This window comes from Emys orbicularis, chromosome 22 (genome assembly GCF_028017835.1).
Source record: "Emys orbicularis isolate rEmyOrb1 chromosome 22, rEmyOrb1.hap1, whole genome shotgun sequence".
In the NCBI taxonomy this organism is placed as follows: Eukaryota; Metazoa; Chordata; order Testudines; family Emydidae; genus Emys; species Emys orbicularis.
Window position 1 is genome coordinate 14,485,641 of NC_088704.1, and position 19,754 is coordinate 14,505,394.

At 50.3% G+C, this 19,754-nt stretch overlaps 1 protein-coding gene across 1 annotated transcript in view; it reads left to right on the forward strand.

Annotated features, from left to right (window-relative positions):
• The window catches only part of SAMD11 (sterile alpha motif domain containing 11), a 180,795-nt gene that overhangs the window by 121,219 nt on the left and 39,822 nt on the right, over positions 1 to 19,754 (forward strand). Inside the window, exons 6-7 of the mRNA XM_065421263.1 lie at positions 8,768 to 8,860; positions 18,397 to 18,561. Of these exons, the coding sequence (XP_065277335.1) occupies positions 8,768 to 8,860; positions 18,397 to 18,561 (258 nt within the window). The remainder of the gene's footprint in view (positions 1 to 8,767; positions 8,861 to 18,396; positions 18,562 to 19,754) is intronic.

A 19,754-nucleotide genomic window follows, 5' to 3' on the forward strand; every position in this document is an offset into this window, starting at 1 on the left:
GGTCGCTATCAGAGATGGGAATCGAACCCAAGAGTCCTAACTCTCAAGCTGACTGCCCTGACCACTAGACCACGCTCCTTTCCAGAGCTGGGGATAGAACCCAAGGGTCCTGATTTGTAATGACTCTGAAATAATACACTCCTTCCCCAAGCTGGGGATAGAAGCCTGGACTCCAGCCTCCCAGTCCCCCTGCCCTAACCACTAGACCTCCCAGCATGTCCTCCTCATATCTTCCCTGAGAGGGGGTCCAAGACTCTCTGGGTAGCGTATCAAACGAGTCTGGTTGTGTCTCTCAAGCTCAGCGTATCCTCTCTGTGAGTGGTTTTTATACTATGAATATTTACCACCTTTTTATGGCTCGGTGTGCTCTGTAGAAATGAATTGCAAAGGGAGGTGGGAGACAAGGGGGCGTTTGTGCACGTTGGCTCATAAACAGCCCTGTTACAGGCAGATTGGAGGCTGGCTCCAGGGTGACCTGCACCTCCCTCTGCCACATTCCTTGGGAATCTTAGTATTTGGGCTGGGCTTTGAGGCACTTTGCTGCTGCTCATGCAAAGCGAATGGACACAGACAGCTGGTGACTGACAGGCCAGTGCTGACATGCTGTGCAAGAAGCAGGGTGCCTGCTGGTTACAGCAGAGAGCTGGGATTCGGGAGAGACCTGGGTTCTTTCCCAAACTTGGGGAGGGAGCGTTGATGGGTTAGAGCAGGGGTCAGCAACCTTTCAGAAGTGGTGTGCTGAGTCTTCACTTATTCACTCTATGTTAAGGTTTCGCGTGCCAGTCATACATTTTAACGTTTTTAGAAGGTCTCTTTCTATAAGTCTATAATATATAACTAAACTAGTGTTGTATGTAAAGTAAATAAGGTTTTTTAAATGTTTAAGAAGCTTCATTTAAAATTAAATTAAAACGCAGAGCCCCCTGGACCGGTGGCCAGAACCTGGGCAGTGTGAGTGCCACTGAAACTCAGCTCGCGTGCCGCCTTCGGCACACGTGCCATAGGTTGCCTACCCCTGGGTTATAGCATGGGACTTGGGTCAGGAGTCCCTGGGTGAAATGCCCATCTCTGCCACTGACTTTCTGTATGACCTTGAGCATTCACCTGCCCCATTTACATCAGTGTCCCATCTGACCTCATGACACTAAGCCCACCTCCTGTGGGGGGAGGTGTGGCTTGCAGAATACTTAGAGGTCTCTGGATGATGGTGCTAGAGGAGCGCCCCATCCATTTCTTGGGGGGGTGGAGTCTAAATATTGCTCCAGAGCTATTTATCAGCTCTTACCTCGTGAGATGCAAGAACGGATCTGCGCCCCGAGCTATTCCAGTTCTCTTCCCGACTCTGAGGCTGATCTCCCTGCAGGAGCTCCCGTCTCTTCCAAGGGAGAGTCAGGAAAAGCCTGTCCAAATGGCGAGAGAAGGGGAAAGGATTTAAAGAAAATCAATAAATTAAGAGTATGTCTACATTGCAGTCGAAGATGTGATTGCAGTTCGGGTAGGCAGAGCCGTGCTAGCTTTGATCTCGCTAGCAGTGAAGATGCAGTAGCCCAGGTGCCAACTTTCTTCTTTCCCGGTGGGTGCTTCACCCTGAGGCTCCGCCCCTTCCTCCAAGGCCCCACCCTCGCTCCGCCTCCGCTCTGCTGCCTCCCACCCACCACCGAACAGCTGATCGGTGGGTGGCTGGTGGGTGCTGATCACCCACTATTTTTTTCCCATGGCTGCTCCAGCCCCGGAACACCCATGGAGTCAACGCCTATGTGCAGGAGCACTGACCCCGGTGCAGGCTAGCAATACAAGTACGTAGCCAGGATACCAGATGGGCTTGTACAGCCCACGCAGGGTCTGTGCCACCACATCTTCACTTCTGTTTTTAGCTGCGCTGGCTAGGTTAAAGCTAGCTCGGGTTTGCCTACCTGTGCTGCAGTCAGACCCCTGATGGCAGTGCAGATGCACCCTGAGATTTTGTAATGCCAGACCGTAATCTGGCCTATTTAGTACAGTACTGCATGTTCAGCACCTCATAATGGAACTGAGCCAGTGGGAAAGAGAAACCCCATCTCCTCAAATACTCCAGCCCAGTGCAGTGCCTCCCAGGGGAGTTTCCTTTGTGCCTGTCCCCTATCACCATTTTAAAAGTAGTTTGTTACAGGGGACCCGAAGGGTTGATGTTTGGGGAGAGGATTCCTGGCTCCAACATTTGCAGAACCCCTGGTGTGTGCTAAGAACGGTCCTGAGCCAGAGAGCTTTTGGATCCAGGCCCAGATCTGTGAGACTTGCTGTGCTCTCATCTCTAGCTAGAAACTTGTGACGACGTTAGCAAATTTTTATCATTTATATTGCGGTCGTGGCTAGGAGCCCTAGCCAGCGCCCAGGCCCCCTTTGTGCTAGCCACTGTTCAAACACAGAACCAAAAGACAGTCCCTGCCCCCAAGAGCTTGCAGTCCAGCGATACGACAAAAAACAACAGGTGGAGACAGGGAGACGGAAACACAAAAAAGCAACGATAGGCAGTGTTCTCACCACGCCAGCTGCCTTACCTAGCAAAGTCCTCTCAACCAATGAGCTGCCTGTTGGAGGGATGAAACCTTCCACCTCTGGAAGGGTGCAAAGAAATTGTTTCCAGATCTGCCCAACGCCGCACAATTGCACTGCTGCTGTTTTGGGGTTGAACTACAGGGTTTTCCCCTCCTCTCTGCAAGAAGTAAACCTGTGGCAAAGTCTGCTCATTATACTCCCCAGCATTGGGATCCTGCCTTCCAGAGACCTACTGCCTTCCTTCCCCCTCTGCCCCCACCTTCCCTGAATAATTTTTTTTTTCCACACCCATTGCCCTCAGTTAAATTATGGCCCATAATTCCCATGACCTTATGCTTCACTCTCCCTTTGTTCCATTGATTCCTGCTGGCGAGGGGCAGAGCTGATCGGCCGCAGGATTCCACACTGCTGTGCTGAGCCCACCCTGTGCGGCCCCTCGCTCGTCTGCCTTTGTTGTTAGCAGTTCACGGCCCGCTGGGACTCAGCAAGCTGGTGCTGCGTCTCGGTTTCAGGGCAGACCAAGAAGCCCGTCGCCAGGGCGGCAGCCTCCAGGATCCCCACAAAGCTGTCACCCGCTGCGCAGGGACAGACTGAGCAGCTGGGCTGGAGTGGGGGTATTTCCGCAGGCTGCATGCACCGGAGGAGGAAAAAAGAAAGTACTGAGAAGCCTCTGAGACCTTTCAGGCTGGTTAGTGGGAACTGTTTGTTATACCCAGGACTTGAATTGGAAGGGTGGGGAGTCAGGGGCCTGGAAAGACGTTTGCCCTTGTTAGAATAATACCGAGAGAGGAACAGCCGGTTTGACTTGTTACATGTTCACCAGCTGAGCCTTGGTTGCCCCCGTCTAACCTGGCTCGGTCCCACTTCGCTGCACCAGGTGCTTCTGCAGCACAAGCAGTGCCCTGGCTAGGGAATGTCGGAGCGGCTCTCTAACCCTGCCCCGTTCTTGGTAACACTCTGCACTGCAGAAGAACCAAACGTGGCCCCTGGGCCTCCCTTCCGTCTGTGCGTGGGGAAAGCTTGCGCCCGTGTGAGAGACACCCGATGTGTGAACCTGCTGAGTGACTTGTCACAGTGATTATCTGCCTCCTTCCCCAGAGCACGAGCCCAGCCCTTCTGCCCTGTACTGTGGGGGTGAGGTGGCTCCCCTTGGAAAATCACAGCAGAGAGCTGCAGGAGATGGTGGCACTGACTGGCATGGACTTCCCCGGCTTAACTGCGATGTTAGCTCAGGGATCCCTCTTCATAGCTCTTGCTGTTAAAAGGCTATTGGAGGTATTCCCTGCTCCCCAGAGCAGCTCGTTCCCTCACTTTATCTGGGGGCAATGCATCTCAGACTGGCCTTGTGGGCTTGCCATGGGTTCAGCAATCCTGGGTGAGCCAGTGCACGAGCGCCTAACCTGCTCCAGCGCGGCCCCCTTGTCGATATCAGCATGCGGCTGTCCCGCGTCTGCACTGGCATTGTGTCTGGCCATGAGAAGCAGGAACAGCTATTGGGACCAGTATCCTGTGATCCATAGCGCCACAGCCCGCTGCATTGCTCTGGGCTCACGTTCACAGGGTGCTGGGGGGCAACTTTTCTGCCCATGGTGGGAGGAAGTGGTCTAGGCCTGGGAAATTTGTTTCCTGGCAGGCCCCAAGGTGGTGTGGGGGTGGGCTCTTACATGGATCCTGCTCAGCCTAACAACCAGGGCTGGCAGTGGCTGCTTTCTGTGGAGTCAGTGTTTCTTTGGCGTGCCCCTGCAAAAGCTGCTGCCAAGAGACAGTGTCAGGTGTTTCAGAGGCGGCTTTTGGCCTGGAGAAGACGAAGGCGGCGGCTTGCAGTTACAAGCAGAATCCCTACAACAACAGAATGGGACCATGTGGAGATGGAGGCGTGGATGGAGCTGATGCTGTTTTTCGTCCAGCCCCCGCCCCCATGCGGACCACTGCCTCTGGCCCAGGACCACAAGCCCCGAGTGGTGGGGCTACATGGTGATGGGAACGCAGGAGGGCCAGCAGTGAGCCCAGAACTTTCTCAGGAGGAAAACTGCCATGGCATTTGAGCTCGCCAGGGCCCCTGAGTGGCCAGGTTGGCAGGAGAGAGATCCTGCAGCTGAGCCCGAGGGCTGGCCAGCCCAGCCTGCAGGCAGATTAGTGAGCTCAGCTGGATTGCAGCAGGGACCTGCTGGGCACAAGGCAGCCAGCAGGCCTGCTTTTAAGCTCAGCAGCAGGTTGCTGGCTGCTCAACCCTTATGCCTACAGCTGCGATCACGCCTGTGCCAGCCTTGCTCCGAGCCTTGCTCCTGCTGTGCTCCAGCCCTGCTTGCGCCCTGCCCCTCAGCTTGACTCCTGGTTCCTGACTCCTGCTCCAACCGCTAGGCCCGGCTGATCCTGGTTGTGACACAGATCACTCCGAGAGAAGAGGCCATGACAGCCCAGAAGTGTGTTGCTATCACTCTGCAAAAGCTGGCAAGCTTGGATTGTTACAGATCTGTTGACAATCCGTTCAGGGTAGGCAAATCCATGATTGGTGCAGTGGTCATGGAGGTTTGCAAGGGAAGTAGTGCGGGTAGTGCTCGCCCTCTGGGTTGGAAAAATTGGAAATATCCCTGAAATAATTGCGGGGTTTGAATGGCTGGGGTTCCCGAGCTGTGCAGATGCGATTGATGGGATGCATAGACCCATCCTATGCCTGCCATTTGAAGCAAGGGAGCACATTTAACAGGAAAGGATACTGCTCCATGGTTATGTGGTCCTCAGTCTTTTCCATACTGGGACCCACCCAGGACCCCCCTCATTCAGCAACATGGGAAGGACAAGATGTTTGTAACTCCCGGACACTTGGTTGTGTCTCCCCTCTCACTGAGACCCCCAGTGTGCCAAGACTCCTGGGCTCTGTTCTCACTCTGCTGCCGTTGCTACCAAGCCAGGGGGAAACTTGTTCAAAGTTGGAATTCGGGATCTGTTTTTTTTTCTCCTTCCGTCAAGTGTGCGTCCAAAAAGCGGATTTTGATAGGCCACCCCCGGTGTGGAATGGTGTATTGGAATGGATGGATGGGTGGCAGGGGCTGGAACCGGGCACATATTCCCCAGATGGGACTGGTGTATCCAGGCTATGTGCACAGATTAGATATAGACGGGAGAGGACCAATTCTCCTGTGCTATAATATGAATCTTTGCATTACATAGCACCTTCTACCCAAGGGTGTCAATGGGCTTGACAATAGTAATGAATGAAACCGTTCAGCTACCTCTGTGAGGTGGGCTTATACCCCATTTTACAGATAAGGAAGCTAAGAGCAAGGATGGTCTTGTGGTAAAGGTACTGCCAGTGGCCTGGGATTTCGGAGACCTGCGTTAAATTTCTAGCTCTGCTGCAGACTCCCCGTGTAATTGTGGGCACCTCGCTCTGTGGCCCTGTACATCTCTGTTCTCTGGCAATAATAATTCCTTTCTCATCCCCATTGCGAGAGCTTAGACTGCAAGCTCTTCGGGGCAGGGACTGTCTTTCATTATGTACATGTACAAGGCTTAGCACAGTGAGATCCTGATGTCCGCTGAGGCTTCTAGGCATTGCTGTAATGCAAATGCAGAAGTAATGAGACCCAGAGAGGTCAAGTGACTTGCTCATGGTCAAATAGTCTGTGGCAGAGTTGGGAATAGAACCCAGGGGACTCTCACTGTATGTGCACCCAGGCACGTGCCTTAACCACAATTCCATCTTTCATTCTCATTGTCTAATGTGATGCAGTAAAACATGTTTTAAATGAAAAAAAATAAATAAAAAAAACCCAAAATACTAAATGCAAAGTTGGCTCATCGTTTAGCAGAGAAGAGATTTAATATAATGGAAAGAACTCCCACGCTGAAAGTGTAGCAAGAGTCTTGTCATCTTCTTTCCCCCCTAGCTTTTTTCCATCCTTTAGGTTTCAAAATGGAACATGCTGATTTGACAACAAAATAACATTATTTAGAGGTTTTTGGAGCCTCAGGACTGTGCGTGGATGTGAGATACTGGGACAGGGGCTGCAGGTCTCGCTGGCGTTAATATGCTAACGTAGCATGTCCGGAGAGCTGGGTTCAAATCCTGATTTGGTCACAGATGGAAAATAGTGAGCTCTACCTAGAGCATGACCCTAATCACATGAGTGTGTTTGACCCGCCACTGCATTTGTGCCCATGGTGCTTAGGAGATTAGGTGGTGGAGCACCCTCTGAGAGCAGGGCAAAGAGCCAGTCACTCGTTGATGTTTGGCCAGCAGGTACCGGGGGCGCTGCCAGTCAGGAGTGACGTGAGGCAGGTCAGCATGAACGCGTGTTGACAGAGCTGTGCGTATGTTTGTGTGGTTAAAGTAGCAGGGCAGAGGAGGGACTCGAGATCATGACTGAGGTGCTTTGGCAGAGCTGCGAAGTCATGGACGCTTACTACTGCTGCATAGAGCCACTGCCCTAACCCACCAGTACCTGTAAGCGTGTCGCCGATTCCTCATTTGAATCATAAGCACCATCTCTTCCCCAAATGCATGAAATCAGGCCGTAATGTGATTCTGCCCTCCTGGGAGTGGTGAGCTGAGTATTGGGATTTTGTTGTTTTGAAACTGCAAATGCTGGATGAGAGAAGGTTAGAGGCTCTTGGCCTCCAGCTCCAAGGGTTTGCAACATGCACAAAAGTATAATGACCAGGAAAATTAACACCCAGAATGAGGAGTTCCAGATAGTTGGGGAGTGGGAAGGAGAGAGAGGCACTGTCTTGTGACCGGGCCAGGTACTCCTTAGTTCCTTCCGAGTGGGCTCTGCTCCTTGACACTGTGTGTGGCAGGCCTTTGTTTCCACTTTTGCAAAATGCACATGACAGTCCCTCACTGAAGGCTGAGTTAAGGCTTGAATTTGGAGTGCCTTGAAGATTTAAGGTCTGTCACTCTCTTTGAGTCCATCCTTTCTTCAGATTGCCACCATTTCATTGTATTTACTTGGTTTTTCGGTTATGGATGGCTGCAGATCTTTGCAATGCTTCCAAGCACTGGTTGTGTTAACAGCCTGGGTGACAGGGTCACGGTGAGATAAGATCAGAGGCAGCTTGTGCTCTTTAAAACCTTGAAATGCCACTTGTAACTTTGCAGAGTTCTTACATCACTCATTGGATAAAGGCATTTCCTAGCAGGTTCTGCCCTCCACATGTTAACTGTCTGTTCTCTGCACCACTTGGACTCTTGTCAGCTACAACTCCTTCCACTGTGTCTCCCGATAAACAGAATGCCAGCTCAGTCAACTAGATTTAGCTAGCTGAACTTGAATTAATGCGGGGTGACTTAGCGCTAAGAACCCTGGTTTGGATCGAGATGCCATGTGGAATGGAAATAATGTTTTGTTGTGTTAAACAGTGGTGATTTGAACTGTAACATTTCTTAACCATAAGAAAGGTTGCATGCAAAGCGTCTGTGCTTTGCTCGTGTTGACTCATAGACAGGCGCAACATATACGCTCTCAAATATGGTACTTGTTTTCAAGGTTTTTTGAGATGCTGCATCTTTAACAAGCCCTTGATAAATGAGAATTTGATGCTCACGGTGACAAACTGTCTCTTCCTTCCTGCCCATATGCAACTTCATGCTTTCAGTTTCCCCAGCATTATTATGGGAGGATATTGATTTTAAATCTGTTCAGGGGACGCTGTAATTGTATATTAGATATTTTGCGTTGGCTCGCAGGGCTGCACTAATGCAAAAGGCTCGAGCGTTTCCGTACAGTCTAGAGGGAGAAGATTGCTAAGGACCTTGAGGTTTTTAGGAGGAGAGAGAGAGAGAGAGATACTGTGGTAGGAAGATTCAGAGGGAATTGTTTTTCTTCTTCTCCCACCCCCTTTTTCCTCCCCCCAGTTGCTTTGCATCAGGGCATGAAAGGAGTGGAAACACAAGAGGGACAAAAGGCAGCCGAACAAATGATGAAACTCAGTAAGGAAATAAACTAGATTCAGAATTTACGGCTTAAAATCGTTGCATTGATCACTGTTTGAACAGTCATTACATCCCTTTGGACTGCATGATTAGGAAAGCAGATCTGGGTTTTCAAGATGATGATTTTTTTTCTTTCTTTCTTCTCCCCCCCACCCCCACCCATAGCCTGACTCTATGTTTGGGCAGCAAAATGCGAAATAAGTCTCTGGTTGATTCTGTGAAAGGGAAAGAAGTGGAGCGTTATCTGATACTCAGGTCTCTCATTTCTGTGTGTGTGTCTCTCTCTCCCTCTTCTAGATGAAATTTTAGGCAGGAGAAGAGTATGTTCTCCCAACAGCAGCAGTGAGTGTCCTTTAGAAAGCAAGAAAACCCGAAGCGAGTCCCCAAAGGGTAAGTGCTGCTTCTCTCTCCCCTCTCCCCGCCCCATTTTCTTTTCTTAAGAACCTAACTTAATTGAAATTAACGAGGGAGGGATGCGAGATGCTGAGTAGGAGCTTTCAGTATCAGTGCTGGGGATGTGCAAGGAAGGCTACCAATGCACAGTGTTCTCTTCAGCTAAGTGGAGGGAAGATCAGTGTGTGTGTGTATGTGTGTGTAATTATCTCCCTTAATTAGACTGATTATTTTACGGTTTAAAAACCAAGCCAGGAGCTCTGAGGTGGGTTAGGTTCGGGGCGGGGGGAGGGGTGTGTGTCTTTTTCAGCAGAGTGCCTTGGTTTGGATATTTAATACAGGACACGCACTGTGTTATCATGTTGGCATCTGCTTTTTTGTGTGTATCTAATTATGAGTATAGTAAAAGTCCAGCTAGATAGTCCTTCTGCGTTGATGAAGTTATTCCTCTATAGATGGAATCTGTAGAGTTGGGGGCGGGGGAGGAATGTTTTGTTTTTAATTTTAGGGTTTTTATTTAAATCTCCTGATTTGTTTTTATGCCTCCCTGCCATAAACATGATTTTAAAACTTTGTTTTACGACCGGCAATGTGGAATGGGTAATGGAGCCTGCAGTTAATGAGTTCGTCTTGGGGTTGCGTATATGAGGTTTTGCAGGCTGTTCACTTCGAGGCTTTGTTGTTAAGGTCAGACTAATTAGCTGTCAGTAATGCCCACCTCAATCGTTATTGCTTAACCTGCGCTCTTCTAGCCATTTCCAAAAAAAAAAGCGTCAGGCTGGCTGTCTGCAAGCCAGGTCTTGTTTCATGGGGTTGGAGTCGAGCAGCTGAGCTTCGTAAAAAGGAGTGAGGGGGACTGAATACACCCCCATGTTAACCAGACCAGATGGTCTCCAAGGGTGACTTCAGCGTGCAGCGTTTTACTGTGGAACGTTCACAGCTTCCTAAAATAATACCTCGTATTGCGCCTTCTAGCAGTGCCTGGTACAGCACCTAGGATGACACTCTAATTCTAAGTAATATTCTTTTATGTCATCCCCTCCCTGCCTCCTATCCCAAAATTATGATTAGAAGGGCATTAGTATTCCAAAAGCGATCCTTGTTGGCTGCTAATTGGTGCGAATAGTGCCTGGTACAGTAGCTGCTAACATTACCTAGTAACATACACTCATTCTTAATCATTTTCTTTTATGTACCCCCTTCCTGCCTCTTATCTCCAAATTGTTCCAGTTAGGAATGCATGAATGGTCGAGCAGGAATTCCTGTCAGGTGCTAACAATACCTGCTGTAATGGGTACCCCAGCCAGTACCATCCTCTAGGCCTAAATTATTTCCTTTCATTTGTTCACCTGCCCACTTCCTGTCCTCCTCTTGCCCTCCCCTCCCCGAATTACCATCAGAAGTTCCTCTATATTCCAGGAGGAATCCTTTGTGAGTGCTGAAATGCATTTATTACACAGGAGCTTTCGATTTCCAGTGTCAGGCTATGCAATATCACGCCACAGTTTGCCACAGCTTCCTTAAAGGAGTTAGCACACTCTGCCCACCTTCAGGCTTCTGCTGACTCTCGCTCCTCTACCCTTTCTTATCCATTGCATGCTCTGAAAATGGATCACGGTGGTAGCAATTTAATCTCTCTTGCTGAGAAGCAGCTAAGCTTTAATCAGGCTGTTCAAGACCAGACTATAGTTTCTGGATCTATGACTCTTATCCCTACCCCCCAAAAAGGGTCCCATTCTACACAAATGAGAGTCATTGTCAGCACTACTTGACTTCGGTGGTTGCAGTATCAAGCCATAAACAATCCAGTCCTAGCAGAGATGGGCCAAAGCCGTCCCTCCCCCCCCCCCCCCCCCCTTCGGAGGTTTGAGTGAAATGAGAGCCAGATCAGAGCCAACCCTTATTTTTGCATATCCACCCGCTGGTCCACTTACCCACCTTTGCTTCTTTCTAAATCCTGCTTTCTCAACCAGAATCATTTAATCGGGGTTTCCCTCTGACTCATTCAGTCAGGGTTTCCCCAGAAGTCCTAAAGGGTGACAGCTCCACTCCACTTTCATTTTCTGCCCCCCACTCTTTCCTTTCCCTGAAAGCCTTCCCTGACTTTTAAGCTAGGCTAACCTGAGACTGACACAGACCTTCTAAACTATATGGATCTCTTTTAAACCTCCGAAGTTCTCCCTCTTCTGATACACACATCTTGAGATTGTTTAGTGGCAGCTCTTCTCCCCCAGGTACTGTACGAGGCCTTTGACACACGGGGATCAGCTCTGCGCTAGCTGTCACTAAATAGTTAGGTTCCCCTGATCAGTGTCAATGGTGTTGTTTTTGTTGTGTGTAGATTAGAGGAACTATAGACTAGGGGAACCTGGAACATCCAAGTTACCAGAATGGATCAGGCCAATGGTCCATCTAGTCTGGTATTTTGTGTTCAGCAATGACTAGTACCAGCTGTTTCACAGAAAGGTTTACAATCCCCATAATAACCAGGCATGGACTGTCCTACCCACAGGGGATGGTTCTTCCCAATCTCTGTCACTTAGGGTACGTTTACACTGGAATAAAAGACCCACAGCACAGCTGCAGCTGTCCCAGGTCAGCTAACTCGGCCGTACGGGGTTCAGGCTTTGGGTTAAAAATTGCTTTGTAGACGTTTGGGCTTGGGTTGGGGCCCGAGCTCTGGGACCTCCCCCTTTGTGGGGTCCCAGCCCAAGCCAGAACACCTACCCAACAATTACGCAGGTCAAGCCCCATGAGCCCGTCAGCTGACCTGGGCCAGCCAGGGGTGTTTAATTTCAATGTTCGTGGCTTATGCTTTGGGGCATACCAGTTTATGTCCTTTTAGAACTTAACCTATCTACTGCAACGGTGAATGTTCTTATTATCTCTGCAAAGTCTCATTCTTTGAATCCTGCTGAGCTCTGACCTCAAGGATATTGTTATTATTTATAATGTATTTGTATTGTGGTACCGCCTAGGAGCCCTCGTCATGGACCAGGACCCCATTGTGCTCGGTGCTGTACAGACACGGAACACTGTCTTGTGGCAGTGAGTTGCTTGGAGAGGCTAGAGAAGGCATTCTCATGCTTCTTTTGAATAATGTGGGCCTCTTATTAATTGGGACATTTTCTTGTGGACGCTTCCTGTCGCGTTCACGGTCACATAACGTTCCTAAGGTAGCACCAGCAGTTCTTTATATGGAAAGGCAACTTGCGGGAAGCGTTCAACGAGTTTCTCAGTGTGGATGGGGGCCTTGTAGGGAAGCACATCTTCCACGTGTGTACAGGAAAGAGTGAGAGGAACCATTGCCCAGTGGTTAGGGCACTACCATAGGACTTGGGAGACCTGGGTTCGAATCCCTGCTCCAATCCAGGTACTCAGATACTATTCTGATGGAGGCCAGATAAGTGCCTAAGATAGATATTGAAACACTGGCTCAGCATTTTAGTTCTGCCTGCCTGCATTGCAAATTCAGCCGTAACCAAGACTTTACCGTAATTTGACGGTGGGATTAAAACACGCCGAGGGTGCTGTCTATGCTGCAGAAGGGAACCACCCTTTAACTGTGTCAGGACAGCCACATCCATACCTCCTTGTTGCAGGATTCCCCTGCGCTTCCCCTGTCAGATGGGATTGGCTCCCCCCAGGGTGGCTGACAAGCTGCTAAGCAACCCTGGCAAACATGTGACTTTCCAGGAATATTAGAAAGTGGGCACCTACCTGCGTTGGGTTATTGAGACATGGTGACCTAGAACCTGTCTTGGGGTGTTTGGTAGGAGAGGGAGTTTGTGCGGCTGGGACTCGTACATGCATGTGCAGGTGGGAGATGAGTGGAAAGAGCCCACCCATCCCTTAATTACCTAAAGCAGTGCTGGAAAGGCACCCAGGCAGGGCTTGTGCAAGAGCAATGCAAGGGCACACCCTGTGCAGAGTCGGCAGCTCCTGGACTGCCCCAATCTCCCTTTCCAACAGTGGGTGGGACGCTTGCTGCTTTCAGCAACAAAACTAGACGGGAGTCGGGTCTGCCAGTTCACAGTTGTGGGCAGTGGCACCAGTGAGGGAGGCAAAACCCTGGCCTGAATTTCCCTGTCCCTCCCCTAATCCCCTCGCAGCGTAGCACCTTGCAGTGCTTCGACCTGCCCCAGGCACGGCTGCCTTAGGAGCCAGGTGAGCTAGAGGAGATCTGTACCTTCCGGTGGTTCAGCCAATCTTCCGGGGTCTTTTGCTCGGGTAAAGTGGCCTTTGGCGGCTGCTCCCCTGCTTTGTGTACTCTGCCTCGGCCCTGTCTATAACCCCATGGGAAGGGCCTATCCCATTATATCACATGCCGGGCCTAGCTGCAGCTGTCACTCCGGGCACGGCAGCATTGTCTCCAAAACGGCCTTTTGACCGGGAAAAGTGACCCTGCTCCTGCAGCACATCTTGAGACACCATGGCTGCATCTCACAAAGCAAGGAGAACAGAGGCAGCCGAGGAAATCGCTCCTCTTCTCTGACTGAGTGAAAAAACACCTGTAGGGCTGGAAGCCCTTCCAGCACCGAAGTGGTAACCTTCCCTTCCCCCTCCCCGATGCACACACCAGAGATCAAAAGAGAGCCCTATCTCGGTGGAAACGGGGCCACGCCAGCATTGCTGTCAAACAGAGCAGAACGTTCTCGTGTCTAATTTGGAAATGTGAGCGTATCAGAGGCTCAGAGCAAGGGCTGCGCTGGCAGGTCATGGAGGAAGCTTTCTCCCTGGGAGACAATTCCCCAGTAAAATGTTCACTCCCGCAGCAACAGCGTGGTCTGGAGATGTGCTCCTCTGATCCCTGGAGACAGAGAATAAAGCTGCGTTATTGCAAAGAGAGCGAGAGAAGAAAAATCAGGGAGCAAGGGTTTTTTGTTTTTTTTTTCTATTTGAGCTGCTGAAAAATAAATCTGTTAGAAGCCTCCTCAGTTGGGGAGATTTAAAAGTAGGATGGACTAACTGCTGGAAAATACACGGTAGGAAGCGATCTTGCCTTGGCTGGATGAACTCGTGGCGCTGCCATTCTCTTTTTTCCTTCTGTGAATCACTTAAAACCCAACAACCCTACAAACCAACAGCACTACTTTGGATCTTTAGTTTATACAAAAACAGACCTGGCCCTGGCCGTGGGCCAGAGCTGGACAGTTCAGATCGAGACTCTCCCAAAATGTGGGGGTCTCCAGATCCATGTGTTTGGTCCAGACCTCTCTCCACTTAAGAAGCTATTGAAGAACAATAGTCTGGCCCCGCTCCTGCTCCTACTGAAGTTTGTAGCAAACCTCCCTGCTGGGCTGCGATGGGCACAGTAGCAGGCGGTCTGTTGGCTGGGACAAGAAAACCCAGGTGGCCACGATCCTAACACTCAGCTCTGGCTTTGAGTCTTTGGCCATAGCTGAGCTCACAGGGCAAAGGACAGAAGGACAGAACATTGCAAAGCTGCATGCTGCCCTCTCTGTCTGATTAGAGGAACCAGGAAGGGAGCCCGGCTTCATGGGGGCTGGTAGCTGTTCCCAGCTGCCTCTTAGCTAGTGGGTGTTAAAGGAGAGGGTCTATCTGCGGTAAGCCCTATTGGAGGGGAATTATGCGATGCCTTGCTCAGGGGACGAGTCTCAAGCAAAGGGTTCCGTTTTCCCACCTTGAGTTGTGAAGCCCCAGTGTGTCACCGTTGGGGGGAGGCCGTCAGCAGTGGGGGGGAGAGGGCAGTGGCATCGTAGTCTGCGTCACAGAACTGCGGAGAGCCTGCCCGCTCTGAAGGTCTGGTTCCCTTGTAGCTGACGTTCTGGAGGGCACAAAAGGTTGTGATGCTGTCGTTGTGTTGACAGAGTGATGGGGAGAGAGCCGCACTCACGTGCGCACACCCAGAGCCCTGGTTAGGGGGGCCGGCCAGGAGAGCAGCAGAGAGACAAGCAGATGTCTGTCTAGGCCCTTGCTTCTGAGCCTCGACACTGGAGTCCTTTTCACACCTGGCGGCTGGAGGAGATTTGACAAGATCAGTCTCCCGCATTACCCCCTGGTAATGACAAAAGCAGACAGCAAAGCTGCCGCGAAGCTGGAATTATCACTGGCTGAGTCATGTGAAATCTCCAACTATAAGTGTGGAAATCCAGCTTTTCTCCCTCCCACCTTGCACCTGAAATCTGCTCTGGGGCTGATCGGATAGAGTTTATGGTAATTAAGTGTCATTATCCCCCCCCCCCCTTTTCCTAATGACACGGCTGTGAAGAAACCTCAGTGATTTTCCTAAATCGGGGTCTGGGTCTTGTGGTTTTTCTCCTCAGAGCTCCAGTTAAGAGCATCAGAGGGGGGTTGAGACAGTTGATGCCTCTCTGAGCTTGCTGGGGAGGAGGGGTGCCAGGAAGGCAGTAGGCTGTGGGCGGTCTTGTCAGCTAGGAGAGTCGGGGGAGGTGATTTGGAGGGGAATTCCAATCCCTTTGCTCTTTCCTGAAAGCACTGGCCACCTGCTGCACAAGCGGTTGCCGCGGTTGCCTCTAATTATCCACCACTCCTCTTTTGAGTCAATTGGTTGTGTGGCAGATGCACCCCATTGGAGGGGTGGGGTCCAATTCCTAGCACTGCGCAGCTCGACTCGGGCTTTGAACCTGTGAATTTCACAGGAAGTCCATGGTCCTTGAGATACAGAAACATGTCACTAGGGTGTCGTTTAGTGGTTGCAGTTTGTAGCCGTGGTTGCAGAGTGCTGTGCTGGGTGAGAAATTGAGTGGAGCTCTGTCATTGACCCTAGCAAAATTGGACAGAAATCATGTGCTCATCCTCTGGGCTTTATACTCACAAGGGAAAGGAGCCGCGTGAATGAGGGTGGCGTTTGGAGATTGGAAACCCAGGATATTATAAGCTTTTTGGCTTCATTCTCTTTTTGGGGTTTTGGAGGAGGTGGAACTTTTTTTTTTTTTTTTTTTTTTTTTTGATTGATTATGACAGTAACATCCCCAGTTGAGATCAGGGCCCCACTGCGCCAGGAGCTCAATAAACAAATGGGGCCGAGCGTCCCTGCCCCAAAGATTTTATGCTCTGAATGGACAGGACAGGCGAAAAGTAGACGGGGAAGGAGAGGTGAAGCAACATGCCTGAACTTGCACAGCAGGGAAATGGCAGAACTGGGATTAGACACAGGTCGTCTCAGTCCTAGTCCAATGTCCTATCCATTGTACTATGCTGCCTTTCCAATGCTGCTTGCTCCCCTCAGTGATCGTCCTCTCAGGGGATATCCAGACCAAGGGCCCTCTTGGTTGTCCGAGAGGTGTATACATAGCTCTAGTCACGTGACAGAGTGCGAGTCAAAGCACCAGCATCCCCAGGTGACACCAGTGTCAAGTGACTGGAATTTGTCCCTTTGCTGCCATCTTGGATTTGGGGCCAACATGGCGGCACTGCCGGGAAGGCCTGAAGGGCTCAGAGGTGGAGACGGGGAGCGAAGGAGAGAGAACTCTGAGCGTGCACACAATGGTTCCATTAATAGATTGCTCTCTAATTCAGTCAACGCGCTGGCATTCTAGTGAAGCTACACAATGGGCAGGAGCCCTCCCTCCCCCCCTTCCCTCTGCCTGTTAAAGCTGTTATTGGGAGTTTCTCTGTGAGTAATGAAAAGGTTTTGCCTGTGGGGATGATCCAAGATAAAATAGTGTTGGAGCAGCCCCTGCCAAGGCGCGAGTGTGGTAATTACTCTGAGTTCTGCTTACAGTAAACAAAAGCTGCTCTGGATTTTATCTCCCCTGGTTCTTATAGTAGGGTCCCTGTTGCCCGGGGAGCAGGTGGGGCCTTTCTGAAAGGGATTCAGCAAGGCTTGGCGAATGTGGAGGCAGGGATGTATGTGGTAAATCTGTTAGTCACTGAACCTAATTTTGCCTTCACTATCCATGCAATCCCAGTGGATTCAGTGGGGGGAAGCAGAACTTGCCCACCTTACTTGGAGACATTGGTACTGCACCTGTGAGTAATGGGAGGAGGGTTGGCCCCATAAGTTATATCAGGGCTGGGCTGGGGTAGTTTGTATGTTTTTTTTTTCCCCTTGTGGCCCTGCTGGGGGCTAGGCGTCCAGCTGATTTCAGGGTTCAGTTAAGAATCATGTGCTTGTTACTCAGACATCAACTGATTCTTGTTCAGCTACTCAAGCTAATGAGGGAATCAGTGGAGTTGTCTTCTGCCTCTTCACAGCACCCATCGTCATGAGGTGTAGGTCAAGGTTGCAGCGTTCTGAATAAGTGACAATCGCTGCTCCTCTCTTGCGAATAGCCGAGCCAGTTGGGACAGGGGTAGGGGGAGCGGTGGTCTGATAACTGCATCTCCTTTATAACTATTGTTTCATTGCGGTAACCTCCCAGATATTAATTAATTTACCTTCACAGTGCTCTTGGGAGGTCGGCAAGAATTATCACCTCCATTTTACAAATGTGGAAACTGAGGCATGGAGTCAGATTAAGTGACTTGACTGAGGCCATATAGGGAGACAGTGGCAAAGGAACTCAGATTCTGAGTCCCCATGTGACACCTGAACTACATGACCATTCGCTTTCTCCTGGGGTAGAATTGTGGGCAGGGCGCTGGACTCAGGCTCAGTAGACTTGGGTTCAGTTCCCAGCTCACACACAGATTCTCTGTGTGATGGACCGTTGGCAAATCCCTCACTCTGCCCTGTGCCTCCGTTCCCCAGGCCTGCCTCACAGGAGTGTTGTGAAGATAAAAACCGTAATGACTGGGGCGCTCGGCCGCACGAGTACCTGGAGAGACTGTTTCTCTGACTTCCCTTTCGATAGCTGAGCGGATGGATTGTCAGTGCTGCTCCTAGCAAAACTGGTGGCATGCTACCTGTACTGCAGTTCTCAAACTCATATACAGGAAGCAGTTGAGCAATGAGCATCTCCGTAGTGAGGGATCACCTTCCCCCTCTTCGTAGCCACCTCCTCCAACCATGTTCCAAATGGCAGGCTTGAAAAAAAGGGGTGGGTGTCTATTTAGGCGTTAGTTGAAAAGAGAACTAGCATCCCCCAAGGGGTGTGGATGAGAATTCAGTACGTCTTTCATCGTGTGTTTGTGGCAGCAACTGTCCTCCTTTACCCCCTTAGGTAAAGTGAGTTTGCCTGTAATTTTGTTTGATTGTAATGTAACACTCTTGGCTTCCAACGAGAGAGAGAGAGAGTGTGTGTGTGTGTGTGTGTGTGTAAGTGCGTGCGCATGTGCTGAGTTTGAAGTTTTTTGTGTTAAGAGTATATTCGTGTGTTTGGAAGGGGTGTTGGGAGCATATATACATGGTTGGGGGGGTTGGGTCTGCAGATTTTGTGTGTTCAGGGGGTGTGTGCATGTGTTTGAGGGAGTTGGGTGCTTATGCATTTGTGTCGGGGAGGGGTTAAGTTGGAGGTTGTGTGTGTCAGGTTCATATGCATGTGTTTTGTGGTATTGAGGGAGGATATCAGTTGACTTTCGTTCTCTGTCTAGTTCTCTGGTCTCCCTGCACTGATGTGATTTCTTCCATCTCTCTCTCTCTTTTTTTAAAACCTTCTACTCTTCAGAAAATTCCCACACGCCCGTGCTTGAAGACTCAGTGACTCAGATGACCCCAGAGGAACACTACAGACGGATGATGTCAGCCCTGAACGAACACAGCACCTTTGAGGAGCAGCAGCAGCAGCGCCTCTACCAGTTGGCCAACAGCATGGCAGTCCCCAGCCACGGTGGTACGGGCTTTCGGGGGGGGAGGAATGGGCTGGATTTGTAATGTGTTTAATTAAGTCTCTTGTTTCATTAGTTCCCTGTGATCTCTGATACTTTATCTAGCAACTGTCATGGGCTGAAACAACACCTAGTGGTGAGAATGGAGTGGATCTGCTGTGAGCTTTGCTTCTGAGAAGCTTAGACAATTAGCTTGTGATTGCAGCCGATCTATCAGTAGCGCAGGGTCCTCTCCCCTTCCTCCTTTCTCTTTGTCTTAGAGACTGTCAACCCAAATATTCAGAATCCTTGGTGCAAGTCTGACTTGGTCACAAGTGGAGTGAATTTAGTGGGTCTCTGCCTAGTCTCATCTCATCACAAGCCCACCCCACCCTTTGGCATCATCCAGAATGGTTGGCAGGCTTGGCTGAGCAGAGGCTATGGGCTGGGACAAATGAGGGGGCGTGGTCACTGACGTGCAGTGGCAGTTCTGTGAGAGGATCCAGCGCTGGAGTAGCATGAAGTGTTGCAGGATGTAGTTTAAATGCATTGGCAGTGCTGTGCATGGGAAATTCATACAGCACCTGCCTGCCATGTGTCTGGCTGTAGCTGGTGTTTATGACCCGCCACCTTATGAGGATTCAATTCACCGTGTTTTTAGGAATGAGAAAAGTACCATGCAAATAAGCCCAGGGTGCAATGAAAACTGTTCAGCAGGAGAATGCATAAGCCAGTGGGAAATGCGTGTCTGGGGATAGACAGACAGATTCATCCCTGGTGTGTAACTTCATTGTTCTGTAGATGAATTGGTCCCGCTCTAGCTGAAACCAGATCTGCTGTGGGCAGAGGCTTGGTAAACCTCGGAGCTGAAAGGGAGAAACCTCTTCTGTGCCCAGCATACTCATGTTGTGAGAGTCTCATCAGAGCTTTGCCACAAGAATACCGTAGGCAGCTTCCAGGCACTGCTTTCCTTGCAGCCACAAAACACCAGCAACAAAGCAGGACGTTGGGCTGTCTAATGCTGTGCTGGGTGTTATGGGGAAGCCAAGATTCTTCCTCCTCACTCTTGTTTAATTCAGAGTAGTCTAGGCTTTTGCTACACTGGGGTGTTTTTGCACGGATGGAGAAAACCCGAGTGAGGATGGTGCTGCACCAGCGTAGGAAGTGTTTTGTGCTGGCGTAGACTTAAAGTCGGATAAGCTGCATGTGTGCCAGTCCT